This window comes from Oncorhynchus kisutch, linkage group LG4 (assembly GCF_002021735.2).
Source record: "Oncorhynchus kisutch isolate 150728-3 linkage group LG4, Okis_V2, whole genome shotgun sequence".
NCBI classification, from domain to species: domain Eukaryota; kingdom Metazoa; phylum Chordata; class Actinopteri; order Salmoniformes; family Salmonidae; genus Oncorhynchus; species Oncorhynchus kisutch.
This window is the reverse complement of record NC_034177.2, coordinates 4,036,700-4,058,331: the sequence shown is the minus strand read 5'-3', so window position 1 is coordinate 4,058,331 and position 21,632 is coordinate 4,036,700. Positions and strand designations below refer to the sequence as shown.

At 40.9% G+C, this 21,632-nt stretch overlaps 1 protein-coding gene across 2 annotated transcripts in view; it reads left to right on the top strand.

Annotated features, from left to right (window-relative positions):
- LOC109884972 (tyrosine-protein kinase RYK) overlaps nt 1-21,632 on the top strand; it is a 151,805-nt gene that overhangs the window by 115,329 nt on the left and 14,844 nt on the right. For both annotated transcript variants that reach the window (XM_031822323.1, XM_031822322.1), the window contains 2 exons: nt 3,190-3,322; nt 18,858-18,967. In XM_031822323.1, coding sequence (XP_031678183.1) covers nt 3,190-3,322; nt 18,858-18,967 — 243 coding nt within the window. The remainder of the gene's footprint in view (nt 1-3,189; nt 3,323-18,857; nt 18,968-21,632) is intronic.

The window sequence follows — 21,632 nt, the reverse complement described above, 5'->3', positions numbered from 1 at the left end:
CCCCTACCAGCCCCCCACTCACCTGCTTCTCTCTGCGTCCCCTACCAGCCCCCCACTCACCTGCTTCTCTCTGCGTCCCCTACCAGCCCCCCACTCACCTGCTTCTCTCTGCGTCCCCTACCAGCCCCCCACTCACCTGCTTCTCTCTGCGTCCCCTACCAGCCCCCCACTCACCTGCTTCTCTCTGCGTCCCCTACCAGCCCCCCACTCACCTGCTTCTCTCGGCATCCCCTACCAGCCCCCCACTCACCTGCTTCTCTCGGCATCCCCTACCAGCCCCCCACTCACCTGCTTCTCTCTGCGTCCCCTACCACTCACCTGCTTCTCTCTGCGTCCCCTACCGCCCCCACTCACCTGCTTCTCTCTGCTTCCCCTACCGCCCCCCACTCACCTGCTTCTCTCTGCTTCCCCTACCGCCCCCCACTCACCTGCTTCTCTCTGCGTCCCCTACCACCCCCCCCCACTCACCTGCTTCTCTCTGCATCCCCTACCAGCCCCCCCCCCCACTGACCTGCTTCTCTCTGCATCCCCTACCAGCCCCCCACTCACCTGATTCTCTCTGCGTCCCCTACCACCCCCTCCACCCACTCACCTGCTTCTCTCTGCATCCCCTACCACCCCCTCCACCCACTCACCTGCTTCTCTCTGCATCCCCTACCACCCCCCCCTCCCACTCACCTGCTTCTCTCTGCATCCCCTACCACCCCCCCTCCCACTCACCTGCTTCTCTCTGCGTCCCCTACCAGCCCCCCACTCACCTGCTTCTCTCTGCGTCCCCTACCCCCCCCACTCACCTGCTTCTCTCTGCGCCCCCCCCCACTCACCTGCTTCTCTCTGCGCCCCCCCCCCCCCACTCACCTGCTTCTCTCTGCGTCCCCTACCACCCCCCACTCACCTGCTTCTCTCTGCGTCCCCTACCAGCCCCCCACTCACCTGCTTCTCTCTGCGCCCCCCCCCCCTCACCTGCTTCTCTCTGCGTCCCCCCCCCACTCACCTGCTTCTCTCTGCGTCCCCTACCAGCCATCGCACAGCTAGAGGATAGCTGCTCCAGCATCACTCTACACATCTAGCAGATAGCTCCTCCAGCATCACTCTACACCTCTAGCAGATAGCTGCTCCAGCATCACTCTACACATCTAGCAGATAGCTGCTCCAGCATCACTCTACACCTCTAGCAGATAGCTGCTCCAGCATCACTCTACACATCTAGCAGATAGCTGCTCCAGCATCACTCTACACCTCTACACATCTAGCAGATAGCTGCTCCAGCATCACTCTACACATCTAGCAGATAGCTGCTCCAGCATCACTCTACACCTCTACACATCTAGCAGATAGCTTATCCAGCATCACTCTACACATCTAGCAGATAGCTGCTCCAGCATCACTCTACACCTCTAGCAGATAGCTGCTCCAGCATCACTCTACACCTCTAGCAGATAGCTGCTCCAGCATCACACTACACCTCTAGCAGATAGCTGCTCCAGCATCACTCTACACCTCTAGCAGATAGCTGCTGGAGCATCACTCTACACCTCTAGCAGATAGCTTCTCCAGCATCACTCTACACATCTAGCAGATAGCTGCTGGAGCATCAGAGGCCAGTTGGAAAGAGGAGGAGATGTAGAACGTTTAAGAGACTAAGTTAGAATCATTAGTAAACACTCCTGCTGTTAGGTCAAGTTTATACACATTAAAATTAAGTTAAGTTAAAATTTAAATAAAGTTAATATAAATTAATAAAATCCCCAAAATGTTTTCTACCTTTATTTAACTAGGCAAGTCAGTTAAGAACAAATTATTATTTACAATGACGGCCTAGGAACTGGTCTAGGAACAGTGGGTTAACTGGTCTAGGAACAGTGGGTTAACTGGTCTAGGAACAGTGGGTTAACTGGTCTAGGAACAGTGGGTTAACTGGTCTAGGAACAGTGGGGTAACTCCCTGTTCAGGGGCAGAACGACAGATTTGTACCTTGTCAGCTCGAGGATTTGAACTTGCAACCTTTCGGTTGCTAGTCCAACGCTCTAACCACTAGGCTACCCTGCCACCTCTACACTCTAACCACTAGGCTACCCTGCCACCTCTACACTCTAACCACTAGGCTACCCTGCCACCTCTACACTCTAACCACTAGGCTACCCTGCCACCTCTACACTCTAACCACTAGGCTACCCTGCCACCTCTACACTCTAACCACTAGGCTACCCTGCCACCTCTACACTCTAACCACTAGGCTACCCTGCCGCCTCAGAATGAATGTAGGCTTTATGTTAATGTACGTTAACCTATTTTGACAGTGATTTTATTTCCATGATGGTCTTCATCCGTCTGTGACACGCGTATCTTATTACCGCCCCCACGTGTGTGATTCTGTGAAAGCTTTGTCAGTTCCTCACGCTGGGCCCACACCTTCCTCTTTCCTTTCCCGAGGTCAGGTGGTCACAGTGCTCTCCAATTAAACTTCCTCCTTAATTTAAATTTAAGAGGCTTTATTGGCATGGGAAACATATTTTTTTATATTGCAAGTGCAATAGATCAATAAACAAAAGTGAAATAAACATAATAAAAATGAACAGTAAACATTACACATACAGAAGTTCCAAAATAATAAAGACATTACAAATGTCATATTATATATATATATATATATATACAGTGTTGTAATGATGTACAAATGGTTAAAGTACAAAAGGGAAAATAAATAAGCATAAATATGGGTTGTATTTACAGTGGTGTTTGTTCTTCACTGGTTGCCCTTTTCTCGTGGCAACAGGTCACAAATCTTGCTGCTGTGATGTCACAGTGTGATGTCACCCTGTAGATATGGGAGTTTGTTTGTTTTCGAATTCTTTGTGGGTCTGTGTAATCTGAGGGAAATATGTGTCTCTAATATGGTCATTACATTGGGCAGGAGGTTAGGAAGTGCAGCTCAGTTCCCACCTCATTTTGTGGGCAGTGAGCACATAGCCTGTCTTCTCTTGAGAGCCATGTCTGCCTACGGCGGCCTTTCTCAATAGCAAGGCTATGCCCCTCCCCCAGAAACACCTGGATCCGTGTCATTGTAGTAGTGTGTTATCTTGCTCTCTCTCTTCTATTATCAGATAGACTAGTTGATATGTGCAGGATTTTCCCTCCCTGTCTCTCCTACCTATTTCCTATTAACCTCCCAGTTGTACTGTCCTCCAGGAACCTGCTCCCCATCTGTCATGTGTGTACAGAGGAAGGAGAGAAGCCTATGGTACTCCTGCCCTATATGGACTGGGGTAACCTCAAACTGTTCCTGAGACAGTGCAAGCTGGCCGAGGCCAACAACCCACAGGTGAGCTCCTAACCCTGGCTCCGGCCTACTGTCATCCTACCGTCGTCCTGTCATCGTACTGCCGTCGTACTACAGTCATCCCACCATTGTCCTACCATTGTACTACAGTCATCCCGCCATTGTCCTACCATTGTACTACAGTCATCCCGCCATTGTCCTACCATTGTACTACAGTCATCCCACCATTGTCCTACCATTGTACCACAGTCATCCCACCATTGTCCTACCATTGTACTACAGTCATCCCGCCATTGTCCTACCATTGTACTACAGTCATCCCGCCATTGTCCTACCATTGTACTACAGTCATCCCGCCATTGTCCTACCATTGTACTACAGTCATCCCACCATTGTCCTACCATTGTACTACAGTCATCCCGCCATTGTCCTACCATTGTACTACAGTCATCCCACCATTGTCCTACCATTGTACTACAGTCATCCCACCATTGTCCTACCATTGTACTACAGTCATCCCGCCAGTGTTAACACAGACCAGTAGTTAGGCACCAATTGACGCCAACTAAAACCCAGGTCTAAAAAGTGTTAATGTAGTGTGTTAGTGTAGTGTGTTAATGTAGTGTGTTAGTGTAGTGTGTTAATGTAGTGCGTTAGTGTAGTGCGTTAGTGTAGTGCGTTAGTGTAGTGCGTTAGTGTAGTGCGTTAGTGTAGTGCGTTAGTGTAGTGTGTTAGTGTAGTGCATTAGTGTAGTGCGTTAATGTAGTGCGTTAATGTAGTGCGTTAGTGTAGTGTGTTAGTGTAGTGTGTTAGTGTAGTGCGTTAGTGTAGTGCGTTAGTGTAGTGCGTTAGTGTAGTGCGTTAGTGTAGTGCGTTAATGTAGTGCGTTAGTGTAGTGCGTTAGTGTAGTGCGTTAGTGTAGTGCGTTAATGTAGTGCGTTAATGTAGTGAGTGCGTTAGTGTAGTGCGTTAGTGTAGTGCGTTAATGTAGTGCGTTAATGTAGTGCGTTAGTGTAGTGCGTTAGTGTAGTGCGTTAATGTAGTGCGTTAATGTAGTGCGTTAATGTAGTGCGTTAGTGTAGTGCGTTAATGTAGTGCGTTAATGTAGTGCGTTAATGTAGTGCGTTAATGTAGTGCGTTAATGTAGTGCGTTAGTGTAGTGTGTTAATGTAGTGTGTTAGTGTAGTGTGTTAATGTAGTGCGTTAGTGTAGTGCGTTAATGTAGTGTGTTAATGTAGTGCGTTAGTGTAGTGTGTTAGTGTAGTGTGTTAATGTAGTGCGTTAATGTAGTGCGTTAATGTAGTGCGTTAATGTAGTGCGTTAGTGTAGTGTGTTAATGTAGTGTGTTAGTGTAGTGTGTTAATGTAGTGCGTTAGTGTAGTACGTTAATGTAGTGTGTATTAAGCTGAAGTACAGGGGTAGAGACCGTTTCCCATGTGGAGACAATCACCCCATTTGTGCTTGGTAACTCCATGGGTCCTTTTAATCCTTTAGCACAGGCGTCATACCGAATCATTTTCAATCACAAGTTAAAGCTTCCTTCTCGGTCACAGATGTATTTTTGGGATGGTTCATGACCTCCGCCAGACCTTTGAATTCTCCATCCGTCCTCTCTATATATTCTGTAGGTTATTGTATTGGGCTGACACACAGACTCATAAAGTTGTTTTTCCTGCTGTCGTAGTAAACATGAACACAAAACACTGAGTGTACAAAACATTAGGAACACGTGTTCTTTCAATGACACAGACTGACCAGGTGAATCCAGGTGAAAGCTATGATCCCTTATTAATGTCACTTGTTAAATCCACTTCAATCAGTGTAGATGAAGGAGAGAAGACAGGTTAAAGAAGGATTTTTAAGCCTTGAGACAATTGAGAGATGGATTGTTTATGTGTGACATTGAGGGTGAATGGACAAAACAAAATATTTAAGTGCTTTTGAACAGGATATGGTAGTAGGTGCCAGGTGCACCGGTTTGTCAAGAACTACAATGCTGCTGGGTTGTACATCTGACTAGGTATCCCTTTGAGGTTTGCACTATTGTGTTCAAAACATATTGTTTTCCCTTTTAATGTATTTTTGCTTTCCTGTATTTATACTTGGGATAGTATATCCCAGTATATATATATATATATATATATATATATACCTAGTCAGATAGTATATCCCAGTGTATATATATATATATATATATATATATATATATACCTAGTCAGATAGTATATCCCCGTATATATATATATATATATATATATATACCTAGTCAGATAGTATATCCCCGTATATATATATATATATATATATATATATACCTAGTCAGATAGTATATCCCAGTATATATATATACCTAGTCAGAGAGTATATCCCAGTATATATATATATATATATATATATACCTAGTCAGATAGTATATCCCAGTGTATATATATATATATACCTAGTCAGATAGTATATCCCAGTGTATATATATATATATATATACCTAGTCAGATAGTATATCCCAGTATATATATATATACCTAGTCAGATAGTATATCCCAGTATATATATATATACCTAGTCAGATAGTATATCCCAGTATATATATATATATACCTAGTCAGATAGTATATCCCAGTATATATATATATATACCTAGTCAGATAGTATATCCCAGTATATATATATATACCTAGTCAGATAGTATATCCCAGTATATATATATATATATACCTAGTCAGATAGTATATCCCAGTATATATATATATATATATATATATATATATATATACCTAGTCAGATAGTATATCCCAGTGTATATATATATATATATATATATATATATACCTAGTCAGATAGTATATCCCAGTGTATATATATATATATATATATATATATATACCTAGTCAGATAGTATATCCCAGTATATATATATATATATATACCTAGTCAGATAGTATATCCCAGTATATATATATATATATACCTAGTCAGATAGTATATCCCAGTATATATATATATATACCTAGTCAGATAGTATATCCCAGTATATATATATATATATATATATACCTAGTCAGATAGTATATCCCAGTATATATATATATATATACCTAGTCAGATAGTATATCCCAGTATATATATATATATATATATATATATACCTAGTCAGATAGTATATCCCAGTATATATATATATATACCTAGTCAGATAGTATATCCCAGTATATATATATACCTAGTCAGATAGTATATCCCAGTATATATATATATACCTAGTCAGATAGTATATCCCAGTATATATATATATATATATATACCTAGTCAGATAGTATATCCCAGTATATATATATATACCTAGTCAGATAGTATATCCCAGTATATATATATATATATACCTAGTCAGATAGTATATCCCAGTATATATATATATATATATATATACCTAGTCAGATAGCATATCCCAGTATATATATATATATATATATATACCTAGTCAGATAGTATATCCAGTATATATATATATATACCTAGTCAGATAGTATATCCCAGTATATATATATATATATACCTAGTCAGATAGGATATCCCAGTATATATATATATACCTAGTCAGATAGTATATCCCAGTAATATATTATATATATACCTAGTCAGATAGTATATCCCAGTATATATATATATATATATATATATATATATATATATATACCTAGTCAGATAGTATATCCCCGTATATATATATATATATATATATATACATAGTCGATAGTATATCCCAGTATATATATATATATATAAGATAATATATACCTAGTCAATAGTATTCCCAGTATATATATATATATATATATATACCTAGTCAGATAGTTAATCCCAGTATATATATATATATATACCTAGTCAGATAGATTTCCCAGTATATATATTACCTAGTCAGATAGTATATCCCAGTATATATATATATACCTAGTCAGATAGTATATCCCAGTATATATATATATATATATATATATATATATATATATATATATATATATATATATATACCTAGTCAGATAGTATATCCCAGTATATATATATATATATATATACCTAGTCAGATAGCATATCCCAGTATATATATATATATACCTAGTCAGATAGTATATCCCAGTATATATATATATATATATATATATACCTAGTCAGATAGTATATCCCAGTATATATATATATATATATATATATATACCTAGTCAGATAGTATATCCCAGTATATATATATATATATATATATATATATATATATATATCTAGTCAGATAGTATATCCCAGTATATATATATATATATACCTAGTCAGATAGTATATCCCAGTATATATATTTATATATATATATATATCTAGTCAGATAGTATATCCCAGTATATATATATATATATATACCTAGTCAGATAGTATATCCCAGTATATATATATATATATACCTAGTCAGATAGTATATCCCAGTATATATATATATACCTAGTCAGATAGTATATCCCAGTATATATATATATATACCTAGTCAGATAGTATATCCCAGTATATATATATATATATATATACCTAGTCAGATAGTATATCCCAGTATATATATATATATATATAGATATATATACCTAGTCAGATAGTATATCCCAGTATATATATATATATATATATACCTAGTCAGATAGTATATCCCAGTATATATATATATATATATACCTAGTCAGATAGTATTTCCCAGTATATATATATACCTAGTCGATAGTATATCCCAGTATATATATATATATATATATATATACATAGTCAGATAGTATATCCCAGTATATATATATATATATATATAGATATATATACCTAGTCAGATAGTATATCCCAGTATATATATATATATATATATACCTAGTCAGATAGTATATCCCAGTATATATATATATATATATATATATACCTAGTCAGATAGTATTTCCCAGTATATATATATACCTAGTCAGATAGTATATCCCAGTATATATATATATATACCTAGTCAGATAGTATATCCGCAGTATATATATATATATATACCTAGTCAGATAGTATATCCCAGTATATATATATATATATATATATATATATATATATATATATATATATATATATACCTAGTCAGATAGTATATCCCAGTATATATATATATATATATATATACCTAGTCAGATAGTATATCCCAGTATATATATATATATATATATATATATATATATATATATATATATATATACCTAGTCAGATAGTATATCCCAGTATATATATATATATATATATATATATATATATATATATATATATATATATACCTAGTCAGATAGTATATCCCAGTGTATATATATATATATATATACCTAGTCAGATAGTATATCCCAGTATATATATATATATATACCTAGTCAGATAGTATATCCCAGTATATATATATATATATATATATATATACCTAGTCAGATAGTATATCCCAGTATATATATATATATATACCTAGTCAGAGAGTATATCCCAGTATATATATATATATATATATATACCTAGTCAGATAGTATATCCCAGTATATATATATATATATATACCTAGTCAGATAGTATATCCCAGTGGTATATATATATATATATATACCTAGTCAGATAGTATATCCCAGTATATATATTTATATACCCAGTCAGATAGTATATCCCAGTATATATATATATATATATACCTAGTCAGATAGTATATCCCAGTATATATATATATATATACCTAGTCAGATAGTATATCCCAGTATATATATATATATATATATACCTAGTCAGATAGTATATCCCAGTATATATATTTATATATATATATATATATATTTATTTTACGCTGGAGGACATCTTTTAATTAAAAATCTGAAATCGGTGCCAAACGTTATGGCTAAATGCCTTTTTGTCCCAGGTTTGAGCCAGAGACTTATGTCCAGTTTGAAGCTTCCTGCCTTCTTGTGGTTTAACGATGCTTCAATGTTGCCAGGCAGTTAATACGAGTTGAGTCACGCTGCCAGATCACAGATCAGATCACAGATCACAGATCAGATCACAGATCAGATCACGGACCAGCTCACGGACCAGCTCACGGACCAGCTCATGGACCAAGCTCACGGATCAGATCACAGATCAGATCACAGATCAGATCACAGATCAGATCACAGCACATTAAACAGCTGTAAATGTCTTTCCGTTGTGTGCGGCGGAGCGTCCAGGGCCCACAATGATCATCAAAGACCTGATGGTGTACATAAACACTAAGAGGCTCCTGCACGAGCTAGTCTTTCTCTACAGGGTATTAACACACACACCTCCTCTCTGCAGGGTATTAACACACACACCTCCTCTCTACAGGGTATTAACACACACACCTCCTCTCTACACGGGTATTAACACACACCCCCTCTCTACAGGGTATTAACACACCACCTCCTCTCTACAGGGTATTAACACACACACCTCCTCTCTACAGGGTATTAACACACACACCTCCTCTCTACAGGGTATTAACACACACACCTCCTCTCTAAAGGGTATTAACCACACTCCTCTAGGTTCACACACACACACCCCCTCTCTACAGGGTATTAACACACACACGCCTCTCTGCAGGGTATTACCACACACCCCTCTCTACAGGGTATTAACACACACACCTCCTCTCTACAGGGCATTAACACACACACCTCCTCTCTGCAGGGTATTAACACACACACCTCCTCTCTACAGGGTATTAACACACACACCCCCTCTCTACAGGGTATTAACACACACACCTCCTCTCTAAAGGGTATTAACACACACACACACACACACACCCCTCTCTACAGGGTATTAACACACACCTCCTCTCTGCAGGGTATTAACACACACACCTCCTCTCTACAGGGCATTAAACACACACACCTCCTCTCTACAGGGGATTAACACACACACACCCCTCTCTGCAGGGTATTAACACACACACACCCCTCTGCAGGGTATTAACACACACACCTCCTCTTTGCATGGTATTAACACACACACACCCCTCTCTGCAGGGTATTAACACACACCCCTCTCTGCATGGTATTAACACACACACACACCTCTCTCCAGGGTATTAACACACACACACACCTCTCTGCAGGGTATTAACACACACACCTCCTCTCTACAGGGTATTAACACACACACCTCCTCTCTACAGGGTATTAACACACACCCCCTCTCTACAGGGTATTAACACACACACCTCCTCTCTACAGGGTATTAACACACACACACACCTCTCTGCAGGGTATTAACACACACACCTCCTCTCTACAGGGTATTAACACACACACCTCCTCTCTACAGGGTAATTAACACACACCCCCTCTCTACAGGGTATTAACACACACACCTCCTCTCTACAGGGTATTAACACACACACCTCCTCTCTACAGGGTATTAACACACACACCTCCTCTCTAAAGGGTATTAACACACACACACACACCCCTCTCTACAGGGTATTAACACACACACCTCCTCTCTGCAGGGTATTACCACACACCCCTCTCTACAGGGTATTAACACACACACCTCCTCTCTACAGGGCATTAACACACACACCTCCTCTCTGCAGGGTATTAACACACACACCTCCGTGTCATCTGATAGCTGTCTGTTCTTTTTCTAAGTGAACCACGAGATGTTTATGTACATAGACATCCGCTATGCGAAGCTACAGTATTTAGCCCTAACCTGCTGTTAATGTACACACCGCTATGCTAAGATACAGTATTTAGCTCTGATTTGTTGTTAATATACACACCGCTATGCTAAGCTACAGTATTTAGCTCTGATTTGCTGTTAATATACACACCGCTATGCTAAGCTACAGTAGTTAGTCCTGGCCTGTTGTTAATATACACACCGCTATGCTAAGCTACAGTAGTTAGTCCTGACCTGTTGTTAATATACACACCACTATGCTAAGCTACAGTAGTTAGTCCTGACCTGTTGTTAATATACACACCGCTATGCTAAGCTACATTAGTTAGTCCTGACCTGTTGTTAATATACACACCACTATGCTAAGCTACAGTAGTTAGTCCTGACCTGTTGTTATATACCACACCGCTATGCTAAGCTACAGTAGTTAGTCCTGACCTGTTTGTTAATATACACACCGCTATGCTAAGCTACAGTAGTTAGTCCTGACCTGTTGTTAATATACACACCGCTATGCTAAGCTACGTCTCAACTCCGATGTCAAGCCATCCAGGCTAATCAGACGGATAGTAGGATGGTTGTGAAGCAGACTGTTTCCTCTTGTCTCACTACACATTGTGCGTCCCCATTGACAGCCTATTGCCTACGTAGTGCATTACTTTTGACCAAAACATATGGGTCCTGGTCAGAAGCGATGCACTATGTAGGGAATAGGGTGCCAATTGGGACACAGAATCTGTTTTGCTGTACTAGCCAGGGGTCATTCAGGCTTGTCTCAGGGGCACCCTCCTAAACAGACCATTGGCCCCTTGCCTGTCTGTAAAACTTCATAGCTACAAGAAGGTAATCTTTATATTTTGTAATGTTAGTGTTTCAAAAACCCTCCTAGATAAGTCCTAGTGCAGAGATGTGCTTTTCTATCTCTGTAGGTGTGGTTTATTCTCTGTAGGGGTGGTTTATTCTCTGTAGGGGTGGTTTATTCTCTGTAGGGGTGGTTTATTCTCTTAGGTGTGGTTTATTCTCTGTAGGGGTGGTTTATTCTCTGTAGGAGTGGGTGGTTTATTCTCTGTAGGGGTGGTTATTCTCTGTAGGGGTGGTTTATTCTCTGTAGGGGTGGTTTATTCTCTGTAGGGTGGTTTATTCTCTGTAGGTGTGGTTTATTCTCTGTAGGGGTGGTTTATTCTCTGTAGGAGTGGTGGTTTATTCTCTGTAGGGGTGGTTTATTCTCTGTAGGGGTGGTTTATTCTCTGTAGGGGTGGTTTATTCTCTGTAGGGGTGGTTTATTCTCTGTAGGAGTGGTGTCCTGTAGGTGTGGGTTTATTCTCTGTAGGGGTGGTTTATTCTCTTAAGGAGTGGTGGTTTATTCTCTGTAGGGGTGGTTTATTCTCTGTAGGGGTGGTTTATTCTCTGTAGGGGTGGTTTATTCTCTGTAGGGGTGGTTTATTCTCTGTAGGGGTGGTTTATTCTCTGTAGGGGTGGTGTCTGTAGGTGTGGTTTATTCTCTGTAGGGGTGGTTTATTCTCTGTAGGGGTGGTTTATTCTCTGTAGGGGTGGTTTATTCTCTGTAGGGGTGGTTTATTCTCTGTAGTGGTGGTTTAATCTCTGTAGTGGTGGTTTATTCTCTGTAGGGGTGGTTTATTCGCTGTAGGGGTGGTTTATTCTCTGTAGTGGTGGTTTAATCTCTGTAGTGGTGGTTTATTCTCTGTAGGGTGGTTTATTCGCTGTAGGGGTGGTTTATTCGCTGTAGGGGTGGTTTATTCTCTGTAGGGGTGGTTTATTCTCTGTAGGGGTTGGTTTATTCTCTGTAGGGGTGGTTTATTCTCTGTAGGGGTGGTTTATTCTCTGTAGGGGTGGTTTATTCTCTGTAGGGGTGGTTTATTCTCTGTAGGGGTGGTTTATTCTCTGTAGTGGTGGTTTAATCTCTGTAGGGTTGGTTTATTCTCTGTAGGGTTGGTTTATTCTCTGTAGGGTTGGTTTATTCTCTGTAGGGGTGGTTTATTCTCTTAGGAGTGGTGGTTTATTCTCTGTAGGGGTGGTTTATTCTCTGTAGGTGTGGTTTATTCTCTGTAGGGGTGGTTTATTCTCTGTAGGGGTGGTTTATTCTCTGTAGGGGTGGTTTATTCTCTGTAGGGGTGGTTTATTCTCTGTGGGGGTGGTTTATTCTCTGTAGTGGTGGTTTATTCTCTGTAGGGGTGGTTTATTCTCTGTAGTGGTGGTTTATTCTCTGTAGTGGTGGTTTAATCTCTGTAGTGGTGGTTTATTCTCTGTAGGGGGTGGTTTATTCTCTGTAGGGGTGGTTTATTCCTAATAGGGGTGGTTTATTCTCTGTAGGGGGTGGTTTAATTCTCTGGTAGGGGTGGTTTATTCCTGTAGGGGTGGTTTATTCTCTGTAGTGGTGGTTAATCTCTGTAGGGTTGGGTTTAGTTCTCCTGTAGGGTTGGTTTATTCTCTTGTAGGGTTGGTTTATCTCTGTAGGGGTGGTTTATTCTCTTAAGGAGTGGTGGTTTATTCTCTAGGGGTGGTTTATTCTCTGTAGGGGTGGTTTATTCTCTGTAGGGGTGGTTTATTCTCTGTAGGGGTGGTTTATTCTCTGTAGGGGTGGTTTATTCTCTGTAGGGGTGGTTTATTCTCTGTAGGGGTGTTTATTCTCTGTAGGGGTGGTTTATTCTCTGTAGGGGTGGTTTATTCTCTGTAGTGGTGGTTTATTCTCTGTAGGGGTGGTTTATTCTCTGTAGGGGTGGTTTATTCTCTGTAGGGGTGGTTTATTCTCTGTAGGGGTGGTTTATTCTCTGTAGTGTGGTTTATTCTCTGTAGGGTGGTTGATTCCTCTGTAGGGGTGGTTTAATCTCTGTAGGTGTGGTTTATTCTCTGTAGGGGTGGTTTATTCTCTGTAGTGGTGGTTTATTCTCTGTAGGGGTGGTTTATTCTCTGTAGGGGTGGTTTATTCTCTGTAGGGGTGGTTTATTCTCTGTAGGGGTGGTTTATTCTCTGTAGGGGTGGTTTATTCTCTATAGGAGTGGTTTATTCTCTGTAGTGGTGGTTTATTCTCTGTAGGGGTGGTTTATTCTCTGTAGGGGTGGTTTATTCTCTGTAGGGGTGGTTTATTCTCTGTAGGGGTGGTTTATTCTCTGTAGGGGTGGTTTTATTCTCTGTAGGGTGGTTTAATCTCTGTAGTGGTGGTTTAATTCTCTGTAGTGGTGGTTTATTCTCTGTAGGGGTGGTTTATTCTCTGTAGGGGTGGTTTATTTCTCTGTAGGTGGTGGTTTATTCTCTGTAGGGTGGTTTATTCTCTGTAGGGGTGGTTATTCTCTGTAGGGGTGGTTTATTCTCTGTAGGGGTGGTTTATTCTCTGTAGGGTGGTGGTTTATTCTCTGTAAGTGGGTGGTTTATTCTCTGTAGGGGTGGTTTATTCTCTGTAGGGGGTGGTTTATTCTCTGTAGGGGTGGTTTATTCTCTGTAGGGGGTGGTTTATTCTCTGTAGGGGTGGTTTATTCTCTGTAGGGGTGGTTTATTCGCTGTAGGGGTGGTTAGTGTGTTTATTCTCTGTAGTGGTGGTTTATTCTCTGTAGGGGTGGTTTATCTCTGTAGGGGTGGTTTATTCTCTGTAGGGGTGGTTATTCTCTGTAGTGGTGGTTTATTCTCTGTAGGGGTGGTTTATTCTCTGTAGGTGGTGTTTATTCTCTGTAGGGGTGTTATTCTCTGTAGGGGTGGTTTATTCTCTGTAGGGGTGGTTTATTCTCTGTAGGGGTGGTTTATTCTCTGTAGGGGTGGTTTCCTCTGTAGGGGTTGGTTTATTCTCTGTAGGGGGTGGTTTATTCTCTGTAGGGGTGGTTTATTCTCTGTAGGGGGTGTTTATTCTCTGTAGGGGTGGTTTAATCTCTGTAGGGGGTGGTTTATTTCCTCTGTAGAGGTGGTTTATTTCTCTGTGGGGGTGGTTTATTCTCTGTAGGGGTGGTTTATTCTCTGTAGGGGTGGTTTATTCTCTAGGGGTGGTTTTATTCTCTAGGGGTGGTTTATTCTCTGTAGTGGTGGTTTATTCTCTGTAGTGGTGGTTTATTCTCTGTAGGGGTGGTTTATTCTCTATAGGGGTGGTTTATTCTCTAGGGGTGGTTTATTCTCTGTAGGGGTGCTTTTTTTGTAGGGGTGGGTTTATTCTCTGTAGGGGGTGGTTTATTCTCTGTAGGGTGGTTTAATCTCTGTAGGGGTGGTTTTATTCTCTGTAGGGGTGGTTTATTCTCTGTAGGGGTGGTTTATTCTCTGTAGGGGTGGTTTATTCTCTGTAGGGGTGGTTTATTCTCTGTAGGGGTGGTGTCTGTAGGGGTGGTTTATTCTCTGTAGGGGTGGTTTTATTCTCTGTAAGGGGTGGTGTCTGTTAGGGGTGGTTTATTCTCTGTAGGGGTGGTTTATTCTCTGTAGGGGTGGTGTCGTGTAGGGTGGTTTATTCTCTGTAGGAGTGGTGTCTGTAGGGGTGGTTATTCTCTGTAGGGGTGGTTTATTCTCTGTAGGAGTGGTGTCTGTAGGGGGTGGTTTATTCTCTGTAGGGGTGGTTATTCTCTGTAGGGGTGGTTTATTCTCCTGTAGGGGTGGTTTATTCTCTGTAGGGGTGGATTATCTCTGTAGTGGTGGTTTAATCTCTGTAGTGGTTGGTTTATTCTCTGTAGGGGTGGTTTATTCGCTGTTAGGGGTGGTTTATTCTCTGTAGTGGTGGTTTAATCTCTGTAGTGGTGGTTATTCTCTGTAGGGGTGGTTTATTCGCTGTAGGGGTGGTTTTATTCGCTGTAGGGTGGTTTATTCTCTGTAGGGGTGGTTTATTCTCTGTAGGGGTGGTTTATTCTCTGTAGGGGTGGTTTATTCTCTGTAGGGGTGGTTTATTCTCTGTAGGGGTGGTTTTATTCTCTGTAGGGGTGGTTTATTCTCTGTAGGGGTGGTTTATTCTCTGTAGTGGTGGTTTAATCTCTGTAGGGTTGGTTTATTCTCTGTAGGGTTTGGTTTATTCTCTGTAGGGGTTGGTTTATTCTCTGTAGGGGTGGTTTATTCTCTAAGGAGTGGTGGTTTATTCTCTGTAGGGGTGGTTTATTCTCTGTAGGGTGTGGTTTATTCTCTGTAGGGGTGGGTTTATTCTCTGTAGGGGTGGTTTATTCTCTGTAGGGGTGGTTTATTCTCTGTAGGGGTGGTTTATTCTCTGTGGGGGTGGTTTATTCTCTGTAGTGGTGGTTTATTCTCTGTAGGGGTGGTTTAATTCTCTGTAGTGGTGGTTTATTCTCTGTAGTGGGTGGTTTAAATCTCTGTAGTGGTGGTTATTCTCTGTAGGGGTGGTTTATTCTCTGTAGGGGGTGGTTTATTCTCTATAGGGGTGGTTTATTCTCTGTAGGGGTGGTTTATTCTCTGTAGGGGTGGTTTATTCTCTGTAGGGGTGGTTGTATCTCTGTAGGGGTGGTTTATTCTCTGTAGTGGTGGTTTAATCTCTGTAGGTTGGTTTATTCTCTGTAGGGTTGGTTTATTCTCTGTAGGGTTGGTTTATTCTCTGTAGGGGTGGTTTATTCTCTTAAGGAGTGGTGGTTTATTCTCTAGGGTGGTTTATCTCTGTAGGGGTGGTTTATTCTCTGTAGGGGGTGGTTATTCTCGTAGGGGGTGGTTATTCTCTGTAGGGTGGATTTATTCTCTGGTAGGTGTTATTCTCTGTAGGGTGGTTTATTCTCTGTAGGGGTGGTTTATTCTCTGTAGGGGTGGTTTATTCTCTGTAGGGGTGTGTATTATTCTCTGTATGGGTGGTTTATTCTCTGTAGGGGTGGTTTATTCTCTGTAGGTATTCTCTGTAGGGTGGTTTATTCTCTGTAGGGTGGTTAAGTCTCTGTAGTGGTGTTATTCTCTGTAGGTGGAGGTTTATTCTCTGTAGGGGTGGTTTAAAATCTCTGTAGGTGTGGTTTATTCCTCTGTAGGGGTGGTTTATTCTCTGTAGTGGGTGGTCTTATTCTCTGTAGGGGTGGTTTATTCTCTGTAGGGGTGGTTGATTCTATGTAGGGTGGGTTTATTCTCTGTAGGGGTGGTTTAATTCTCCTGTAGGGGTGGTTTAATTCTCTATAGGAGTGGTTTATTCTCTGTAGTGGTGGTTATTCTCTGTAGGGGTGGTTTATTCTCTGTAGGGGTGGTTTATTCTGCTGTAGGGGTGGTTTATTCTCTGTAGGGGTGGTTTATTCTCTGTAGGGGTGGTTTATTCTCTGTAGGGGTGGTTTAATCTCTGTAGTGGTTTATTCTCTGTAGGGGTGGTTTATTCTCTGTAGGGGTGGTTTATTCTCTGTAGGGGTGGTTTATTCTCTGTAGTGGTGGTTTATTCTCTGTAGGGGTGGTTTATTCTCTGTAGGGGTGGTTTATTCTCTGTAGGGGTGGTTATTCTCTGTAGTGGTGGTTTATTCTCTGTAGGTGTGGTTTATTCTCTGTAGGGGTGGTTTATTCTCTGTAGGGGTGGTTTATTCTCTGTAGGGGTGGTTTATTCTCTGTAGGGGTGGTTTATTCTCTGTAGGGGTGGTTTATTCTCTGTAGGGGTGGTTTATTCTCTGTAGGGGTGGTTTATTCTCTGTAGGGGTGGTTTATTCTCTGTAGGGGTGGTTTATTCTCTGTAGGGGTGGTTTATTCTCTGTAGGGGTGGTTTAATCTCTGTAGGGGGTGGTTTATTCTCTGTAGAGGTGGTTTATTCTCTGTGGGGGTGGTTTATTCTCTGTAGGGGTGGTTTATTCTCTGTAGGGGTGGTTTATTCTCTAGGGGTGGTTTATTCTCTAGGGGTGGTTTATTCTCTGTAGTGGTGGTTTATTCTCTGTAGTGGTGGTTTTATTCTCTGTAGGGGTGGTTTATTCTCTATAGGGGTGGTTTATTCTCTAGGGGTGGTTTATTCTCTGTAGGGGTGGTTTATTCTCTGTAGGGGTGGTTTATTCTCTGTAGGGGTGGTTTATTCTCTGTAGGGGTGGTTTAATCTCTGTAGGGGTGGTTTATTCTCTGTAGGGGTGGTTTATTCTCTGTAGGGGTGGTTTATTCTCTGTAGGGGTGGTTTATTCTCTGTAGGGGTGGTTTATTCTCTGTAGGGGTGGTGTCTGTAGGGGTGGTTTATTCTCTGTAGGGGTGGTTTATTCTCTGTAGGGGTGGTGTCTGTAGGGGTGGTTTATTCTCTGTAGGGGTGGTTTATTCTCTGTAGGGGTGGTGTCTGTAGGGGTGGTTTATTCTCTGTAGGAGTGGTGTCTGTAGGGGTGGTTTATTCTCTGTAGGGGTGGTTTATTCTCTGTAGGAGTGGTGTCTGTAGGGGTGGTTTATTCTCTGTAGGGGTGGTTTATTCTCTGTAGGGGTGGTGTCTGTAGGGTGGTTTATTCTCTGTAGGGGTGGTTTATTCTCTGTAGGGGTGGTTTATTCTCTGTAGGGGTGGTTTATTCTCTGTAGGGGTGGTGGTTTAATCTCAGTGTGTAATGATTTAAAAGCTCACCAACCAGGCTAGTCCTCTGAATATCCACTTCCAGGCCTCTCTCTCGCTCTCTCTCTCTGTCTCTGACTTTCTCTCTCTCTTTCTCTCTCATCCATATACTTACATGTACATATTCTCATTCACCCCTTTATATTTGTGTGTATTAGGTCGTTGTTGTGGAATTGTTAGATTACTTGTTATATATTACTGCACTGTCGGGAACTAGAAGCACAAGCATTTCGCTACACCTGCATTAACATCTGCTAACCATGTGTAAGTGACAAATAAAATTTGATTCGTCTTTCTCTCTGTGTCTCTTGCTCTCCATCTATCGGTGTGTGTCTGTGTGTAATATATATGGAAATGTGCTTATTTTCTCTCCTCCCTCTCTAGGCCATCTCCCAGCAGGACTTAGTCCACATGGCAATACAGATAGCATGCGGGATGAGCTACCTGGCCAGAAGAGAGGTCATCCACAAAGACCTGGCCTCCAGGAACTGTGTGTGAGTATCTCATGACCACCCTTCTCGTGCTAATATACAATTTTTTTAAACCTACAGAAAGTGTTGAGTATCAACTATTGTTGTATTGAGTGTTGATGGATTTGTATATTCTGCGAAGAGTTTTGTTTAATTTAATTCCATTTATTCATTATGAATGATACAAATATGAAAATTGTGTTCCTGGCTCTAGATCAATAAGACACATACAATTTATACAGTGCCAGTCAGAAGTTTAGACACACCAACTCATTCAAGGTTTCTTCTTTATTTTGACAATTTTCTACATTGTAGAATAATAGTAAAGACATCAAAACTATGAAATAAAACATATGGAATCATGTAGTAACCAAACAAAGTGTTAAACCAATCCAAATATAGTTTAGATTCTTCAAAGTAGCCACCCTTTGCCTTGATGACAGCTTTGGACACTCTTGGCATTCTCTCAACCAGCTTCACCTGGAATGCTTTTCCAACAGTCTTGAAGGAGTTCCCACATATGCTGAGCACTTGTTGACTGCTTTTCCTTCACTCTGCGGTCCAACTCATCACAAACCAACTCAATTGGTTTGAGGATGGGTGATTGTGGAGGCCAGGTCATCTGATGCAGCACTCCATCCAATCTCCTTCCTGGTCAAATAGCCCTTACATAGACTGAAGGTGTGTTGGGTCATTGTCTTGTTGAAAAACAAATGTTAGTCCCATTAAGCGCAAACCAGATGGGATGGTGTATCGCTGCAGAATGCTGTGGTAGCCATGCTGGTTAAGTGTGCCTTGAATTCTAAATAAATCACAGACAGGGTCACCAGCAAAGCACCATCACACCTCCTCCTCCATGCTTCAAGGTGGGAACCACACATGCAGAGATCATCCGTTCACTTACTCTGCGTCTCACAAAGACACGGCGGTTGGAACCAAAAATCTAAAATTTGGACTCATCAGACCAATGGACAGATTTCTACCAGTCTAATGTCCATTGCTCGTGTTTCTTGGCCCAAGCAAGTCTCTTCTTCATATTGGTGTCCTTTTGTAGTGGTTTCTTTGCAGCAATTTGACCATGAAGACCTGATTCACACAGTCTCCTCTGAACAGTTGATGTTGAGATGTGTCTGTTACGTGAACTCTGTGAAGCATTTATTTGGTCTGCAATTTCTGAGGCTGGTAACTCTAATGAACTCATCCTCTGCAGCAGAGGTAACTCTGGGTCTTCCTCTCCTGTGGCGGTCCTCATGAGAGCCAATTTCATCATAACGCTTGATGGTTTTTGAGACTGCACTTGAAGAAACTTTAAAATTATTGTAAGTCAAAGGGGATTGAACAAAGTACAGAGTGAAGGGTCTGAATACTTATGTAAATGTGATATTTCAGTTTGTATTTTTACAAAAACCTGTTATTGCTTTGCCATTTTATTGTGGTTATTGTGTGTGGATAGATGAGGGGGAAAAACAATTGAATAATTTTTAGGCTGTAACGTAACAAAATGTAGAAAAAGTCAAGGGGTCTGAATATTTTCCGAATGCACTCGATCTACCTCAATTACCTAGTGCTTTCTATAGCTCCACATTGATCTGGTACTCCCTGTATATAGCTCCACATTGATCTGGTACTTCCTGTATATAGCTCCACATTGATCTGGTACTCCCTGTATATAGCTCCACATTGATCTGGTACTTCCTGTATATAGCTCCACATTGATCTGGTACTTCCTGTATATAGCTCCACATTGATCTGGTACTGGTACTTCCTGAATATAGCTCCACATTGATCTGGTACTCCCTGTATATAGCTCCACATTGATCTGGTACTGATACTTCATGTATATAGCTCCACATTGATCTGGTACTCCCTGTATATATCTCCACATTGATCTGGTACTGGTACTTCCTGTATATAGCTCCACATTGATCTGGAACTCCCTGTATATAGCCTCACATTGATCTGGTACTCCCTGTATATATCTCCACATTGATCTGGTACTGGAACTCCCTGTATATAGCCTCACATTGATCTGGTACTCCCTGTATATATCTCCACATTGATCTGGTACTGGAACTCCCTGTATATAGATCCACATTGATCTGGAACTCCCTGTATATAGATCCACATTGATCTGGAACTCCCTGTATATAGATCCACATTGATCTGGAACTCCCTGTATATAGATCCACATTGATCTGGAACTTTTTATTAGATTTTATTTGATTTATTTCACCTTTGTTTAACCAGGTAGGCTAGTAGAGAACACCTTTATTTAACCAGGTAGGCTAGTTGAGAACACCTTTATTTAACCAGGTAGGCTAGTTGAGAACACCTTTATTTAACCAGGTAGGCTAGTTGAGAACACCTTTATTTAACCAGGTAGGCTAGTTGAGAACACCTTTATTTAACCAGGTAGGCTAGTTGAGAACACCTTTATTTAACCAGGTAGGCTAGTTGAGAACACCTTTATTTAACCAGGTAGGCTAGTTGAGAACACCTTTATTTAACCAGGTAGGCTAGTTGAGAACACCTTTATTTAACCAGGTAGGCTAGTTGAGAACACCTTTATTTAACCAGGTAGGCTAGTTGAGAACACCTTTATTTAACCAGGTAGGCTAGTTGAGAACACCTTTATTTAACCAGGTAGGCTAGTTGAGAACACCTTTATTTAACCAGGTAGGCTAGTTGA